General features: G+C 41.9%; 1 protein-coding gene across 1 annotated transcript in view; it reads left to right on the forward strand.

Moving 5' to 3' along the window:
- Positions 1 to 19,294, forward strand: part of cemip (cell migration inducing hyaluronan binding protein) — a 198,561-nt gene that overhangs the window by 105,595 nt on the left and 73,672 nt on the right. The window contains exons 3-8 of the mRNA XM_022743348.1: positions 3,626 to 3,763; positions 6,281 to 6,419; positions 9,156 to 9,392; positions 10,432 to 10,611; positions 16,624 to 16,694; positions 17,480 to 17,575. Coding sequence (XP_022599069.1) covers positions 3,626 to 3,763; positions 6,281 to 6,419; positions 9,156 to 9,392; positions 10,432 to 10,611; positions 16,624 to 16,694; positions 17,480 to 17,575 — 861 coding nt within the window. The remainder of the gene's footprint in view (positions 1 to 3,625; positions 3,764 to 6,280; positions 6,420 to 9,155; positions 9,393 to 10,431; positions 10,612 to 16,623; positions 16,695 to 17,479; positions 17,576 to 19,294) is intronic.

A 19,294-nucleotide genomic window follows, 5' to 3' on the forward strand; every position in this document is an offset into this window, starting at 1 on the left:
TAATGAATGTTTTGAAGAAGTTTGGTCATGGCGTTACTGAGATATCACGTCCACGAGAAAGGGACAGACGGATGGACAACCTGAAAACAGCATGGCTCCGGCTCTGACTGTCGCTGGCGCAGAGGCATAAAAATCTATTAAAAATCCTTATTCTGTCTTTAGTGCAACATGGGAATACAAATAATAAATTTCAAAATACACTTTAAAAACAAAACTTTTTAACAATAAAATCACGCAAGGAACCACGTTCTGAGAAAACTGACTAATTAAATCCGAAATGCACCCAAACACCTGCCTTTTTTTAAGATGAGCTACAGAATAACTGCTCTATGCACTGTGCCAATCCAGTTGAGTTGTACTGTTTTTACGTCTCTGTGCCGGCGGCAGCTAGAGCCGGAGGCATGTTGTTTTCAGGTTGTCTTTCCCTCCCATTCTTGTGGACACAATATCTCCCTAACGTCTTGAAGGAACTTCTTCAAATACGGCACATACATTCACTTGGACTCAAAGATAAACTGATTAGATTTTGGTGGACAAAGTTCAAAGTTCAAGGTCACGGTGACCTCATGTTCTCGTGAATGCGATATATCAGGAACGACCAGAGGGAAGTTCATCACCTCTGTCACACTGTGACTAACAAACCTATGTTTGTGGCCATAACTCACAAGTTCATTCACTAATTATGACACAATTTAACTCAAATGCCTATGAGAATAAAATGAAATAATGACAAGGTCAAAGGTCAACTTCACTGTGACATCATAATCTGCAAAAACCCCTTTACAAAATGCTGTACCTAAGGAAGGAGAGACTGTGACCATATTGCCTGTAACTTGGCAGGTTGGTGGAGGAAACAACCACGAAGACGTGATTCTGGTTTATATTTTTAGCTTTTACATTAAACAAAATTCAACATCTGGAATTGATTCAGAATTGCTGAAGATTAGAGCCACGATTCTTATGAGAAAAGATTTTTTTACCCACCCTCGGTAGGGAGGAGTGTCTCTGAGTCACAGCAAGGCTGCGAACACCTCCGCAGACGTTCCAGAGCCAAACACCAGTCACTCCCAGACATCAGAGAGCCGCCGATTGCACGTCACCATCGATCAATCTGTGTTAGCCCTCTGGGAAATCTGCTTGACAGGTCAGGTCCCTGGCCAGTCAGGGCCATTGATGGATCCATTAGGTGGCAGGGAGATGAGGTAACCACCACACACACCAGAGAGCAATAGACTGAAACTTTATTGGGCAGACTGACAGTTACAAACAGTGTCTCAGCGCTACCCTGATAATAACAGACACAAACCAAATGGGTTTATCACTTGTCAGTCTCCTCTTGGGTGAGCAATCCAATAACACTGTGTGCTGTTTTATCCCCATTTAGATAGTCAGGGATGGGGAGGCTGAGGAAGTGGCAGAGGAGGAAGAAAACAAATCTTACTGGCATAGAACATATGGACACAGCTGAGGAGCTAACACTGCTGCTCTCATGACTCTGATGTTCAGTGGAGATTTTCTGATGTGTCTCATTTATTATGATTTCGATGTGTTTCCCACAGTGGCTCTCAACAGCCTCAAGATAAATGGTTGCTGCTTGCTTTAAATCAAAGGTGACAGGTTGCTCTTTGTATACTATATATACATATGAATATCTGGGTGTGCCCTGTGCTGCCAGGACTCTCCCTGCCTCGAGAATTTCTTTCTGGGAGTTGAATGTTGGTGAGACAAGAAAGTCGCCCTTGTTCTATGAATCTGAGGCACTGATGCAAAGCTGACTTTTACCCTGAACTGTTTTTCCCCCAAAAAGATAGAAGTTTTCATTTTGTGTTTGTCCTGTGAAAAGTAATGTTCCAGTTGTAAGAGACTTGATCAAAGAGTTTTTGTTTGCTCGAAAAGTATTTGAACGATTTCCATCCTCTCTTGTAATTCATTCATATTGGGATTGCAGCATGCTACAAGGTCACTTGTTGTTACAGTTAAGACCAGTGAAACGGTGACTCACAGTCACATTTTCATTTTGTTTATTCTTGTAAAGAGAATCTTCAGTCTTTCAGTTCAGCTCTGTCTGCGCTGTCAGATTTCATCAGTCATCTGTCCAATTCTTTACTAGTCTTGTGAAGTGCAGCACATGTGATGTGAATAAAGAATATTATTAGTTATAGTAGGAGTAGTAGTAGTAGTACATTCTGTGTTTAAAGATATTTTTCTCTGAATGCCCAAATTAATCCACATACTTCAAGCAACGTGTTGGCAACACTGTCTTTGCCTGTTCTGAGTGAACACACTCAGACGGCGGGTGAAAAGCCTCCTGGATGTACGGCACTGCCTCCCTGATCTCTCTGTGTTATCAGTCGTGTTGACACAGAGAACTACAAATGTGGTGTTGATACAAATGGAGATTTCAGTTAACACTTTGAGTCAGTCACGCTTTGAAACTTTGGTGTTGCTCTCAGTTACACACAAAGTGACGTAAAACATGACAAATGTTGGATTGTCTGTTAGGAAGGTTTCAGAGGCTGTCACACGACCCAACAAGCACTTTCTTTAAAGTTTGTTTTCAGCGATGACATCATCAGCTTGTGGTGAGTTGCAAAGGTGAAGGAAGGATTCAGATCCTTTTACTTAAGTCAGAGTACCAATAGCTTAATGCAGTGGTTCCCAACTTGTGCGCCGTGGGCCACTGGTGGGCCGTGAAGGTATTGAAAGTTGGCCGACAAATAATTTGCTTTTAAATGTCTTAAAACTAAATCATCTTTGACAGGTTTTGTTATTATTGTTTGTTTTGGTATTAAGGCCTGTCACTGTGATAAGTGTGATAAACCAGTGATAGGAACTTTTAGGTCGTCACCGGCTGGACCACGTTGTATACTTGTATTGTTACGCTGCCCGATGTCGGCCACCAACACAACGCGAGTCAGAAATTGTTGGGAACCACTGGCTTAATGTGAAAATTAGTCAAGTACAGGTGAAAGTCCTGCATTTCAGTACAAAAATATTATCAGCACTTCTACAGAGAATCAGATCATACTATCACATACACTAATAGATTTATAACACTGATGTTTTACTGCATAAGTAGTGTTTTACTGTTGTAGCTGGTCGAGGTGGAGACACTGCAGGTTTACCTAGTTAGTAGTTGAATAGTTTAGTAGATCCACAACTAGGGTCAGACCAAAGTGTAAATCAGGGGGTTGTGAGATGATTAATAGGACAGATTTGTATTCATTTTCATACTCACTTTGCACTCATCTTTTTGTTTAGAGAGGAAATGTTTCTTTGGTTCTGCTGACGTCCTGTAGACATCTGACACAGGACGAGGTTTTTTTTTACACAAGCCAAAAACATTTGGTTCACAAGTTTAATCTGTAACACTGTTTCATTATTTATTTATTTCATATGTATTTCTATGTAGCATCTTAATCTCAAATGTAACTATAGCTGTAAAACGTATGTAGTGGTTTAAAAAGTCTCTCTGAAATGTTTAATACTAATAATACACAAACTCAAAATAAGGAAGAAACTGTGCACAAGTGCTGCACTCGAGTAAATGTACTTAGTGACTTTCCACCACTTGTGAGTTACGTCTCTGGAAGTTAAAGTTGTGTGTGTTTTGCGTCTCCTGCAGTTTGTCCGGATAAGGAGCCGGGACTGCAGCCGTGGATGCCAGGACACAGTGAAGACCACCGTGTCACAATCGGTTATGGCAGGAAGGTCCTGCTCACAACCTCCGCTACGGTCCACTCCATTGAGATTCTCAGTGGAGGTAAGCAGGACAAATCCCTCTGGTCATCTTTCTTTAAAGTCACAGAGAAATGGTAGTTAGAGTTGATTTCTAACAGTATGTTATATATGTATGTATGTATAGCTATGAGGGGGATTTGTCTCTCAAAAATGGGCGTGGCTCAATAAAGACAGCTCGATATGGAGAGGTGCTGAGATACGCTGCTGCAGAGGACCTCACCCATGCTGTTAGATCAGGAGGTGGAGGATTCTTATGGAGACACAGAAGCCTTCTGTGAAATTACTACAACCCCCAAATACTATAGTCTAATATCAAAACACTAGATTTATTTTAAATGACATGTATTTAAGATACCACTTTACAATAAGACTACCCTTATAAAGGATTTATAATTAGGTTATTAATTTGGTTGTTAACACTTTATAAATCATGAATAAACAATTGTAAACAAGTTGTAACACAGTTGTCATACATTGATGCAACTCACTATTTGGCAAGATGAAGTTAATGCTTACTAATAATTAATAAATGCTGACGCTTTTTTCTACACTTAACAATAAAGCTCATTTTACCAGTTCTAAATGTCAGTAACTGATTTTCATTTCATTTTCATTTATTTATTTATTTGAAAAGGACAGTGCACATTAATTAACCTTTCTGTAAATGTGCCAGTGTTAGCCAACAGGCTAATTTTCAAATGCAGGCCTCTGGCAGGATGTCTAAAAACCTCATATTGACCAGATGTTCATCAGTCATCAATAATGAATAAATGTTTGTAAAAATGAGAAGAAGAAACATGAAGATGATGGAGCGAGAATGTGAGATGTGAACAGTGGGACAAAGTGGGACAAAGAATGGGTGAACAGTTCACCAGGTAAAGGAAGGTTATCAACTGTGTTCTAGCTGGATGCTAAAGTCCTAAAGAACAGAGCAACCAGCAGAAAGCATCTGCATGTTAATCTGCACTGTGATAACAATCTGATCAACAGCTGTGATTAGAATGAGGACGGCTGCTGACACATGTCGAGGTAAACATCACTGCCACGGCCTCAGAGGATGAATCTGCTCATTTGATATGATCATGTGATCTGCCATAACTTGATCTGCCACTTTCTGAGCATTAAGATGCTGACGGTGGTTAATTACTGTAGAAACTTAACAAATGAGATGAAGCAGCAGCTACAAATGCTGATGATGGAGAAAACAAAGAAAGCTCAGTAACTGATGAGATATGAGGCTGAACAGTACAGAGACATGTGGGCTCACTATTTGACAAGCAACAGGTCACTGATGGCCTTTTTATCTAATGTGTTATAATGAATGAAGGTTGATTAATGATTTACAGTGTTAACAAGCTAATTAATAAACTAGCTATAACCTATTCATAAATCTTTTATAAGGGGCGTCTGACGGTGAAGTGGGACCTACATACAGTAAGTGAACAATGAACACAGAGACACAGGTTATAACTTTACAAGATGTGTTTTTCACTGTTCAATAGAGCATTCACTCACATCAGCTGATCATCAGCTGTTTTATTCATGCTTGTTCTCACCGGGTCATTGATGCATCATCTGTTTCTCAAGCAGCACTTTAGTAAGTGAATGAAATGAGATGGATAGATTAAACTGACTCCGCCACCACAGCCCGCTCCTCATCTGAATGAACTTTTCACTGACTGAATTAAGGAGGTATTTTATTGGCTTTAAAGCGAAGTAATGGATCAAATGCATGTTTTGTTATATATTAAGGTGTATTTAATGCAATATTTGCTCTTCTATATCTTTTAAGGGAGTTGTTTTTTTGACACGGGGTTTAGCTTCCATTTTTCAAATGAACAGACAGAGTGAGGGAACGCTGCTGCTGCACCAAACACTAATGTAGACTAGATTCTTTGATCTAAGAGTCTAATGTTCATTTACAGTGGTTAGTGGTTTGCACCCCACTGTGTGTTTACAGCTATTTCTGATTCTATATGATTACACTATGTATTATGGAGCATTAGTTCTTTCAGCAGAATCCTCATCGCTCAGATTCTTTGATAGCGCAGCCTTTTCTGCTACATTGAACTGAACAATCATTTGCTATAAATGGTCAAGTCCTTAACGATTGTGCTTCCAACTGAATTATTTCTCAAAGTGAAAAAAAATCCAGTGAATACATCCATTCTATGTGCAAAAGGCAAAAACACAATGAAAAAAAAAAGCGTGGTGAAAGCCGCTCAGACAACAGCAGCAGCAGCAGCACACAGGAGATGATGTTCGATGTTCAACAGCTATTCACCACCTCACTACTGAACTGGAATCATTGGATCACAGACCTGGCAACAGAGGTGGATGGCCAGCTGTGTGTGTGTGTGTGTGTGTGTGTGTGTGTGTGTGTGTGTGTGTGTGTGTGTGTGTGTGTGTGTGTGCAGAGCACAGGGCCATAAATGGTTATAAGACAGGAGGTGTCTGAGGGCACTGGGGCATGAAGGACCTGCCAGGAGTCTTAGGAGTCTTATTCAGCCCCCCCCCCCCCCCTCTTTTTCCCCTGTAGGAAAGTTGGTGATTGCTGACACCAGCCGGCCAATACTGCTTCGAACAAAACACATTCTGATTGGGAACAAGGGGGAGCTGCACATCGGAAGCCCAGACTGTCCTTATAAAGGCAACCTCACAATCTCCCTGTTTGGAAGGTAATGCTGCATGAGATTTAGCAGAGATACTTCAGCACAGCACAGCTACCTGTTTTCAAGATGTGATGCTAATCAATGTATTAACAGCACTTTATTACGAACCTCTGACTAATACAAGGTAGTTCCTCCCTTTACAGCCTCAGTTCTTCGCGGCATTGATTGGACAAGGTGCTTGAGACTGTGCTCCATGTTGACATGACTGCATCTCATCAATTATGCATTATTCATGCTGCTAATCTCCTGTTCTACCACATCCTAAAGCTGTTCAGGTCTGGAGACGGGGGGGGGAGGGCTTAAGTTCAGTCACTGTCATGTTGATCAAAGCAGTTTGAGACTTTAGCTTTGTGACATGGAGCATCATCCTGCTGGAAATAGCCATTAGAAGATGATGAACTGCAGTGATGTATTTATTAGCACATGACCCTCTGATACACATCCTTCAGTAGTGAATCATTCAGTTATTTTTTTTCCCAACCACTCCTCCAACCTGAAAACCACACAGGTTGTTGTTGTCAACCCTCTGATACGACCCATAGCAGTGTCTGCTGAAATAGCGCCCCTACGATGGCAGGAGTACAAGTACTTGGTTGTCATGGTAACAATAATAAACACGTGTAGTGTACCAACAGCGGCGTACCTACTTTTGTCGCCATGGTTACTATAATAATGGTCATGGATTGGTTAGAAAAACATTGTGATTTGTGTTGAAATAAGTACTTCCTCAACATTAGACAACATTTGTTGTCATGGTTACAAAATAAACAGCTAGTTCAGCATGGGAATCAAACACCGCTCTCCTGTGTCATATTCATCCACCCATAACCCTGATGTGACTTTATCTCTCTTTTGACTACGTCACCACACTTTTCCCTTTGCCCCTGTCATATGTACTACGACCACTAGATGTTGCATGTTCTCTGGTTTGAGAATTGATTGAAACATTTGTGATAATGTAAGAACACAACTCAACAACACATGGAACACAGGTCTAGTTGTTTTAAAAAAAAATCATTTAAAGTCGCATATTATAACTTTCAGTGGAAGAATTCTTTTGTTGGTTGGGATAACTCATGTTAGTTTTTATTTGTTTGGTGTTTTTTTTCCCACCTTAGACGTCAGTAGGAAGATTCTCCACCATCCACTGAGTTTGTATTTTCAACTTTCATCTGAGCCTCTGAGCCACTCACACTGAAATATCCAAGTTCCAGGAATTACTGATCCATGGCCGTGCTACAAACCTGGCTCAGTAAAGCTGGGCTTATTCCTCTGTGCTATAAAGATCCATTGTTCCATGTTTCTTCATCACCATGAACACACACACAGACACACACACACACACACACACACACACAAAACTCTCCATAGCAGCAGATGTGGATTAGCAGCTGGAGCAAGGAAAGTATTGACAAAGAAAATCAAACATATATATTTGGGAACCAATTTTAGCAATGTTGCTCTTGGGATGGCACTGTTGACCCAACATTCATAGGTCCAATCCCAGTGTCCTCCCTCAGAGACTCACAGACTTTGAGGCTCGTTCCCAGTAAGTCCATGACGGCTTAGTTCTGTCCCACTGTCAAACCATCCAGAGCACGAGGGCTCTCTAAAGACATTTGAGCCCTTTCTGGACACTTTCCATAAGTCTGCATTTCTGCAGACTTTGCCTGAGGGAATTACCCAAAGTTCATAGCGTTGTGACATTAAACACAGGGTTACCATTGTTACCAAGGGTCACCCAAAAGAATAAAAAACGGCAAACAATGGCTATACAATACAAGAAATAATGAGATAGAAGAGAAACGGTCAACAAACAAGCAGGAAAGGAACGAACCCTGATGTTAGCATTACAAGAAAACAGACAGTGTATGACAGAATGAACACAGAGCTCACTGGGATTCAGAGCCTGATTGGTGCAGTTATTTGTCCTATGATGACATGATGAAGTCCAAATATCCAAATTGGATCAGATCTGATCCAACATTATTATTTTTTGTTTACAAACAGGGAGTGAAGGGAGGGAATAAAAATGCACAATCAAAAGTCCCAAACCCACAATTGAATACAAATGTTTTGGCATCATCAAGGTAATGTGAAGTGCTGTCCCAGTCCTCTTTATTCCATTTGAGCCCTTGCAGCCTCTCGTACTCAATCACTCACCAGGAGTGTGAGGGTTCAGGACTTATGACTTAGAGGGGACATTGGGATTTGGCCATAGTCTCCAGAGGATGAAACCTACTGTCTTTTACGGTGGCCCTGAGAGCTCAACTTAAGAAAACACATGCAAACAGACTAAACACAAATTCAAATTCAGAAAACTTCTTCATCAATTTGACACACGTGCTGCAAACACTGGTAGAGCCAGTGAACCATGAAGGCGTAGTCCCGATAATTATTCCATTATCTCAAGATAACAAAGCTTTGTTATATCGAGTTATGTAGAGATAACAGAATAATTATCCCATTATCTCGAGAAAACAAAGCTCTGTATTATTAGAATATTTGCGGCCAGTGGACATTTGTGTATATGGTTGTGTTGTGAGTATTTTGAGCGTGCGTTGTCAAATGGATGAAGTTTGTTTTCTGAATATATTTGCGTTATGTCTGTTTAAATGTGATGTCTAAAGTCGTAGTGCGTCGAGCTCTCAGGGCCAATGTATTCTTTGGTGATTTCCTGATAAGAGCCACCATCAGATCAACATTTGTGGCTTAACTCTCATTCTACCACCCTGTTCTCAGATTGGACGACAAGGATCAGGAGCACAGCTACTTTGGGAGGAAGTACATTGGCGTGGGGACAGGAGGGACACTAGAGATCCACGGAGAGAAGAAGCTGTCGTGGACGTTCCTAAACAAGACCCTCCACCCCGGAGAGAGCAACCAAAACAACTATCTGTTCCAGAGAAGCTGGGGGAACCGGGGCATCATTATCCACGTCATCGATCCCAAGACCGGAGAGGTGCTGCACGATGACAGGTGAGGGGTCGTGAGAGTCTTAATTACAGCTGCCACCTCATAAGCTGCCCGACCACAGGGTTGTAATGATGGAGACAAACACGGCCCTAATGGTTGTTTCATGCAGGGATATTAAATTTAGAAATTGATACCATCCTTAATATCCTTTCATTATTAATTATCCGTCATGTTTTTACTTCAAATGGAGGGCAGATGAATTGAAACACAGCTTTTATTGTGGTAAATTGATGACTGGGTAGTTTTTAGAGGGGGAGGGAACGGGGCAGTAGACTGCTTCCAGTCTTCTCCAATTTAATATCGTTAGAAGGTGACAGCCATTAAAAGCGCTGAATAATAAAAGACTATTACAACACAGTTAATATGTAGAAAGAGTGAGCCGCAGTGAGAGATTAGAGAACAATTAAAGAATAATTCTAAATGGATCGGCAGCAAATACTGCTTTCAAGTGGGACAGTGTTTTACACGTTGATGTCGTTGGTTGTTCAACTTATTTTTGATCTTGGCTTTTGCTCTTGTGCTAACGAGAGGTTATTTTAACTTCCTGTCTTTTATGGAGGCTAACTTTTATTTTGTTAAAGCATCTGATATTAGGGGCATTCATGTCACAAAAATGTGTTGTTAATTGCGTCTCTAGGGGGGCAGCAGGGAGATGAGTTTGATTGACAGCTGAACCAGCAGATGCAGACAAACTCTTTTGCTTTGTCAGAGACAGAGAAACAACACTGTTAAACATGTTCTGTACATTGGGAGAGTTTCTTGTGTGTTGTCCAGTCTCCCTTCTCTCTTAAGTGAGCGAAAGCCATATACATTTACAAACGGATTTTTATGCTATATAGAAAAAAGACTTTAACAGGATGTGTTTCTTCAGGCAAACAATGTTTTATCTTTTTCTGTTGGAAAAGTTCCTTCACTGTTGTGTGTCATTTTACATTCAGTGTGTGCATAAATATGCTCCCATCACTTCTAAACCTAATAACATTGAACTGTTTGAAAGGTGCAATAATGATCGACTCTTTGTCCTCTTCCTTGACTCCCACAGGTTCGACACGTACCGCAGTAAGGATGAGAGTCGTCGCCTCTCCAAGTACGTGGACGGTGTGGAAACAGGGCTCATACTGGCCATGCTGGTCAACGACGAGGGCTCCAACAACCTGGAGGACTCCGCCAAGAAGAGCCTCTCCAGGCTGGGCAGTCAGCACATCAGCAGTCTGGGATTTCGGTGAGCTCCTGAAATATTTGTTTCTGAAGTTACGGTGCATTGGGAAAGTATTCACTTGCTTATACCTTTTCACATTTTGTTATGTTGCAGCCTAAAATGAAAAGTGATCTTTTCTCTATCAGTCTATTTAAAAAAAAATGAAAACTACATTTCACAAAATATGAGGAAAGAAAATGTGTTTTTGAATCTCCCAGCACTCTTTTGTCTGCAGCTTTGTAAAATGTTACAACCCCAGTGGATGGTTGTGTTTTTCTAATGAATCTTTGCAGCCTTTTGGAACCTTTTGGTTCTTGATGATTTTCAATAAACTAAAATACAAAAATATACAGTCAGTGGCCACTTTATTGGGTATACATGTACCATTGGTTGTAATTCATTTCAAAAGCTCTGACATTCATTTTGCCTTTACAAGCACTTTACTAAACATTGTTAAAGGTGGCGTTGTATTGGACTACAGAAAGAAACGCTGAATATCTGCATATCATGCTGCCCAGTACAATACCATCACTAACTATGACCTCAGAGCTAAAACATATAATTGAATTGACAAAAACTGAACATTTTAGGAATCATAAAAGAAGAGAAACAGTGGCATTGGATTCCATTAGATTAAACAAGCGTTGCTGATGAAGTGGTCACTGGATATGGTTACTGTGCAGCCCTGCTGGAAACAAAGAAGGTTTGTACTTTGAAAGAGAAAAGAGAGAAAGTTTCATGTAGAAGGAATGAAAAGCATCTTCAACACCTGCCTACAGTCTAGTAGGTACAATCCGAACTGAACCTGCATTACACTCACACACACACACACACACACACACACACACACTCACTTTTGTGAGTGAATATAACCATAAAGAAGGATATTGTATTACTTTTGCAACATTTCCTCAGGCTGAGTTAGGTGTTCTTCAAAACTTATTTGTTGTTGCACATTAGCGGAATATTTCAAGCAGAAAAGGTTGATAGGTGTGACAGCAGGTGTTGCTTAGATTAAGACTGATTTTTTTGTACAGTTTGTTTCAGCAGAATAAACTGTAATAATAATAATAATAACAAGAATCTTTATTTATAAAGCACTTTTCTAATCCCTTGTTACAAAGTGCTTCACACAAAGCAGCAAAATAAAAGCTATAGGTCACACAAAGCAACAATTAAAACAAGCAAATCAGAAATACAATTAAAGTGTCTTAGTATTAGTGCAAATCGACCAAAGGCAGCGTCACCAGCAAGAGGGCAATCAGTAAAAATCTATAAAACCAAAAAATAAAAAGTTTTTGTTAAAAGCTAAAGTAGTCAATAAAATTAAGTAAAATTGGGGAAAATGCTCTGATAAAAGTGTGTTTAAAGAAGAGATTTAAAAGAGGTCAGTGACTCTTTCCTCAGGCAGCTCGTTCCAGAGTTTCAGGCTCTGACTGTGAAAGCTATGTCACCTCTGGTTTTCAGCTTTGCCTCAGGAACAGCTAACAGACCTCTGCCCGAGGACCTGAGGCTACGAGCTGGTTGATAAGAGGTCCGATGTGAAGCATGGAGAGAGGCCGTGAGGAGCTTTAAAAGTCAACAGCAGTATCTTAAAATCAATTCTAAAATGTACTGGGGGGCTGAAACCAGTGTGATGCAGTCACTTCTCCTAGATCCTGTTAAAACTCTGGCAGCTGAGTTGTTCAGTCTGGAGCTGATTGATGGATCTTTGGTTGAGGCAGGTGCTGCAGCAGTCGAGGCATGAGGAGATAAAAGCATCCTAAATGGTCTCTGTGTCTGTAAAAAATAAAATAGATGGATAGAATTTTGGATTTATATTTCTCAAATGGTAAAGACAAGACTGCACACGTTTTTTTTGTGTGCTGCTCAAGATTTAAGTTGCACCAAAATTCTTTGCACCAGGTTTGATGTGCTCCAACAGGACGCCAGCTGGAACGGAGATCTAGATCGGCATTCATTAGGAGCTGTGTGTGCTCACCGCATGAGTCTACTGTCATTTCTTCTCCTTTTAACTCTGGTCTGGTATCCTGTGACTCTTTAGATGTAAATGATGCTAAATGATTTCCAGCCAGCCGGCACTCTGTCTGCTGTTTGGAGCTGATGTCAAAAAAAAACAAACAAACAGTGGAAGTAGCAAAAGAAGTTTTCTCCCTGGCAGCGAACATGTAGACCTTCATCACACACAAAAAAACATGGATATGTACGTGTGTGTGAGTGCATGTGCAAATGTGCGATTACAAACGTGAACACACACGCCCACACACAAACGTATACACACACACACACACACACACCCCCACTTGTTATGGAATGCTGTAGCAGCTAATCCTGTTCTGTGTGCTTTAGTTATGCTCTATCTTACTGTGCAGAAATCTGTTTTTGTGTGTGTGTGTGTGTGTGTGTGTGTGTGCGCGTGCATACATATCTGTTTTTGGTTGTGAGGAAATTTGGACGTTATGAGGTTCTCACATATTCAGAGGATCTTTTAGGGTGAAGACTTGGTTTTATGGTCTTGGTTAGAATAAGGGTTGAGGTCAGGCCTTTATATGTGATGATTAATGTTGGGGAAAGGGACAGGAGAATGCATTATGTCAATGAGTGTCCTCGCAGCTAATGTAAGACAATTAGCTGTGTGTGTGTATGTGTGTGTGTGTGTGTGTGTGTGTGTGTATGTGTGTGTGTGTGTGTGTGTGTGTGTGTGTGTTTGTGTAGGTGTGCGTGTGTGTGTGTGTGTGTGTGTGTGTATGTGTGTGTATGTGTGTGTGTGTATGTGTGTGTATGTGTGTGTGTGTATGTGTGTGTGTATGTGTGTGTGTGTGTTTGTGTAGGTGTGTGTGTGTGTGTGTGCGTGTGTGTGTGTGTGTGTGCTAGTATGTCAGGAATGCGTGGGAAATGGAAAGTGAATCATGCCTTGATAACCGAGCCCTGGAGATGTCTTGGGGTTTCTGACGTGAGGGGTATCAGAGTGGATAAGAACGTGTGCACTTGGACATTGACACATTCCTCAAACAAGACTCAGCTGTTCTCCTTTGTTTGTTGGATGGGCAACTTTGCATGATAAACCACTAGCTTGTGTGACTGTGTTTTGTGCTGGTGGATGTTGGCAGTGCAGGGCCTGCGGTTAGAGACCCAGCCAGGCGCTGTTATGAAACTCAGTGCTGCAGAGGAGACCGCAGAAACACATAAACGCTATGAGAGCAGGGCGCATCTTAACATTTCCCTTTTCCCAGTTTGCACTTTGCTCCGTGGTTGTGGATGCTGTAGGAGCCAGAGTGAATGGATGAGCAGTGGTGAGGTAACAGAGGGATTCCTGCTTAATGACTCTTGTCGCCTTCTCTCCTCACACTGTTGCCAAACAGACCAACACTGGTGTCATCAGGAGAGAGAGAGGCTCTGTAATTTGTGGCTCACCCAGAGACATTTTAATAATCCGGAATTTATGAGACAGTGTGGACTCTGCAGCACATTCTCAGTTGTGTCATTTGCATATGTTTTCTGTAGCTGCCACAGTGGTGCTGGTGGCGGCATGGAGGAACACCGCAATTCACCTCGGGCGCAGCTTTCTTTTAAAGCTCAGCTTAAACTGATATGAAGTCATCCGGGGGGTGTATACAGGTGTGGTTCCTGTTTTAATAGTGTTGATGGTAAGAGCTTAGATTTTATAATATATCAGTCGCAATTCACAAGTGTTACTGATCAGTGTCAGTCACTCCAATGTGACCTCAGTGACTGCAGAGATTTCAAGGTGTCTGCTGCCAGACCGGCCTTGCTGGATGTATTCAGTAAATACTAATTCCAGTGTTACTTAATGTTAATGTGTTTGTATCCTTGAGGTCTAACAAACGTGGAGAATGCATTTCCTTCCTCATAAAAGATTTGCAATGCAGATTGTTTTTGAAGTATTTTAAATCCTGCTTTGTTTACATCCACGTTAACCATGGATTTATTAAGGAGGAAGAGATGTGGTGAGAGAGAGAGAGAGAGAGAGAGAGAGAGAGAGAGAGAGAGAGAGAGAGAGTGCTTGCAATCTTCTTCACTGTCTTTACCGGCACACTGCTGTCTTCTCCTGCCACCTGTGGGTCAGTGGAATGGTGTGACACCATTGGCAGAAATGTGCATCACGTTAGTTGTGTGTACGTGCACGTGTGTCCTCAGGCACGTGCACAAGACAAACAAAACAGAGACCTGCTCGTGAATTATTTCTCTGTAGTAGAACCACCACGGGTCAAAAAGGAGAGCAAGCGAAATGTTTTTTGTTAATACATCCCTGCAGGTATCCACTATGCATTTGCTGAATGCGACTGTAACTTAAAGGTCCCAGTGTTTTATCTGAAGTTTTGATATCCGTCAGAAGATATTCTGTCCTGTGATTGCTACGAGCCACTGAGTGCTTGTATAACCAAAGTGAGAGCTGTGTCTGTATGTGTCGTTGGCTATACAACAAATGGGTCCGTTGTCAATGTCTTTGTGGGTGAGAGAGAGAGGGAGAGAGAGAGGGGCCATCAATGCACTGTGCACAGCTCTACAGTGAAATAAGGTTTACGCCATTTGAAATGGTAAAATATTTTTGGCTCATTATGAAAGATCGGTTCAGATCTCAAATGCATCCTAAACGTGTCTTGGGTGCGTTCACACCTGAACTCAGAGCTGACCACTTGTGATCGGATCACCTGACACATGTTAGTACAGCTCTGAGCAGGTCTGAGCAGGTGCTTCAAGTCCATCTCCATGACACCGGTGTCAAACCTCAGTCCTGACTACTACACAGTTTACACATGAGTATTTTCTGACCATAGACAACCTCTCACTTCCATTCACACATGCATGGTGACATCTTAGACATGGTGTCACACACATGCATAGAGCTTCTCCTGTTCCTCCCTGACAGTCAGCATGCCATTAGCAGAGTGATGCATGCTGGGACAGCTCATTTAATTAACCAGACTCCAGACTTGTGGATGTCAGTGGCTAAATTTTTATTTTATCAGACATTATCAGAAATGTGAATTTCCCCTAGGGGATAAATAAAGTATGTATCTATCTATCTATCTATATCCCATCTGTGTGTGTGTGTGTGTGTGTGTGTGTGTGTGTGTGTGTGTGTGTGTGTGTGTGTGTGTGTGTGTGTGTGTGTGTGTGTGTGTGTTCTTTCCACCTGCTCTTCAGCTGCGTCTGTCTGTGTGTCTATTCTTTTCCTTTTCTGGCTTCATTTCTTATTTATACCTTTTGTCTCTGTCTCTGTCTCTGACAGTGTCTTTGTCTCTGACTGTGTCTCTGTTTCTGACTGTGTCTCTGTCTCTGACTGTGTCTCTGTTTCTGACTGTGTCTCTGTTTCTGACTGTGTCTTTGTCTCTGTCTCTGACTGTGTCTCTGTTTCTGACTGTGTCTTTGTCTCTGTCTCTGACTGTATCTTTGTCTCTGACTGTGTCTCTGTCTCTGACTGTGTCTTTGTCTCTGTCTCTGACTGTCTCTGTCTCTGACTGTGTCTCTGTCTCTGACTGCATCTTTGTCTCTGTCTCTGACTGTCTCTGTCTCTGACTATGTCCCTGTCTCTGTCTCTGACTGTGTCTCTGTCTCTGACTGTCTCTGTGTCTGACTGTGTCTTTGTCTCTGTCTCTGACTGTGTCTCTGTGTCTGACTGTGTCTTTGTCTCTGTCTCTGACTGTGTCTCTGTCTCTGACTGTCTCTGTCTCTGACTGTGTCTTTGTCTCTGTTTCTGACTGTGTCTTTGTCTCTGACTGTGTCTCTGTCTCTGACTGTGTCTTTGTCTCTGTTTCTGACTGTGTCTTTGTCTCTGACTGTGTCTCTGTTTCTGACTGTGTCTTTGTCTCTGTCTCTGACTGTGTCTTTGTCTCTGTCTCTGACTGTCTCTGTCTCTGACTGTCTTTGTCTCTGACTGTGTCTCTGTTTCTGACTGTGTCTTTGTCTCTGTCTCTGACTGTGTCTGTCTTTTTCCTGTCCTTTCTCTCTCTCCATTATCTGATCTATTGTCACTATTCCCTGTCTCATCTCTTCTCTCTTTTCCCTCTGCAGCCATCCCTGGACTTTTATAGTGACAAAGGGTGACACCTCATCAGTTGTGGAAGATTACGCTGTCTATCAAGGTAGGAATCAAATTTTAATTGTTTGCTTCCAACTGGATCTTATGCATGTACATATTGTAAGTGGCATTCTGACACAGTGTCCCTGCAGAACATTTTAATGGGACTATGTCATGAGGTATGTTGGTGTGATTCATTTGCAAATAATGAAAACTATTTTCAAAAAATAAGAATAAAAACAAAAATACTGAATAACCAAAATAAAGTACTCTCTATATGCAAGACTTCAAAAATATAGAAATACTCCCAAACCCCTCATGTGCTATCTGGGAATATTCAATACATGTTACTGCCGACCAGCCCCCAAGAGCTACAGAGAGCAGTATTACAAACGGGAACGTTCCCATGACCCTGAAGCGCGAGGACAAACTATTAACAAGGGAAAATGTTACACCTCTGTCTTACCAACCGAACTCAGCGATGAGAGACGGAGAGGTGAGGTGTGACGAGGCGAACATGCCACACACCCTAACAAAGGTTAGGCAACAGAGCGTCCTGTGAATGAATGTGAATGTATGCATAAGTAGCAATGGAATTACCAAGTCAGCACCCTTTGGTCACGCTGCTAAAACAGTAAGGGGAAGAGGAATAACAGTGGAATATGCCAACTGCTTAACCAGAGCAGAGAGGAGGGAGGGAGAGACGTGTGTGGTGTGTATGTGTGTGTGAGCCGCTCTGCCACAGACATGGTCAAAGTTGTCCCAGTGCAGAAAACCCTGCACAAGTCCAGGTTTTATCTGACATGACTGCAACATTTCCATAACGTTTGTGTTTCTGTGTGTTGTCAGGGACCAAGGCCTCCTCGGAGGCCCGCAGCTCTCGTGTTTTCCGCTCGAGTTACGGGGAACATTTCACCGTCACCACCAGCAGCCAGTGGGTGCAAGGTACTGGAAACTTCCCTCACATACAAACAGAGGTTTGCAGTACCACATGTAGGTGGATGACTCTCAGAGCTACGTAGGTATACTGAAGGCCTTGACACGTTCAGCTCCAAACACATGTCGTGTTCGTCTCTCCTCTCTGTGTGTACTGTGTGCATTTAGAGAGGGATCATGCAATTTGCAACTGTTTTTTGGGGAGCATTGTTTCCCTCTGCAGACCGGAGGTAAACAGCACTCACAAAGAAGGTTGTCATAAGCTTCTATAATTCCATTATAAAGAAAAATGAAGCAATTAGGCAGTTATTAATGAGCACAATGTCTGATTACTGTAACACCAGTGAGCAGTGGGTGGGTGTTGTAGTTTGTGTTGATCATCTTTGAATTTGAGCAGGATCATCAGTGAACTGTAAAATGACTACAGGGAGCAACTGAGAGCAACTTGTGTTTGACAGCGTTCACCACCTCCACCTCCACCTGCTGCTGTCTGAGCCTGAACAATCTGCTGCTCGCTCTCTCTCTCTCTCTCTCTGTCCCCTCCTCACTCTCTCTCTCTCTCTCCATCACTTCCGGTGCTTCGTGTTCACGTGATCAATCTTATTGTATCACTCCATCTCATGTCCGTGGCCCACAGACGTGTTTAGCTGTTTATCTCAGGTGGAGTTTGACTGTGTCCAGTAATTAACATCACTACCTAACCATGTCATAGAAATACCTCAGCTGAACTGAGCCTATGAGCTTCCCTTCACTTGCAGTGTGCAGCCTGGAGGTCAGTGTGCAGGAGCTGAGTGTGTGATGAGCGTCTGTCAGACTGTGACTGAAAACTGCAGCTCTAGCACATTATGATTTACTTAGTAGATCAGGCGCTTTGACATTTATCATTAAATACTGAAGTATCTTTAAACTATTCTTCTTCTGTATACTCACAGAGGTTTGTTCGCAGCAGACACCTCTTCCCTCCTTATCTTCTCTTCTCTCCCTCTCTTCTCTTCTCTTCTCTTTTCGCCTCTCCTCTTCTCTTCTCTTCTTCTCTTCTCTTCTCAAGTGCTATAATAGTACTTGCTATTTGAGAGCTTTCAGCTACATCAGCAAATGGAACTGGCGTAGTCGTCATCACATGTGAAAACAGGTGGACATGAGTGGAGAGACATAGTGACCAGTAGCTGTTAGTCGGCTACATAGCAGACTTGACAATGTGTATAGTGAAAGGTACACTTCATATCCAATCTGTAATGTACACATAAAAATATGATGAAATTTAATCTGGGCCCCTTTTCATTTTCATTTATATATTGAAATGTTTTATTGAAATGTGGTGGTATATTTATACGTAAGAGAAGCCCACAGAGTAGAAGAGATAACATTTCATCATCTAAAACGCCATAGATAACAGAGCCGGCAGTAAATTGCCCGAGGGCTCGGATCTTGACCGTCGATCTCACCTGGTGGTCCGGACCTCACATCTCTGAGAACGCCAGAGCAGATTTACAAAGGGAGGCAGCCAGTGAATTAAACAGCCCCGCCAAGAGGAACTGTCTGAGTGTGCGTATGCCATGAGTTGGGATTGAGGATGTGTTGGATCAGACGTTTTTCTTCGTATACAACAGGTTCACTTGCATCAGTATTAGTGATGATATCAATATATGCAATAAACTCACTGTTAGTTCATGAGTTCATACGTATAAACCTGTTAGCTTCCTCCACCTCAGTCTGCTCAAACACTGT

Source organism: Seriola dumerili, unplaced genomic scaffold (genome assembly GCF_002260705.1).
Source record: "Seriola dumerili isolate Sdu_G_001 unplaced genomic scaffold, Sdu_1.0 BDQW01000003.1, whole genome shotgun sequence".
NCBI lineage: Eukaryota > Metazoa > Chordata > Actinopteri > Carangiformes > Carangidae > Seriola > Seriola dumerili.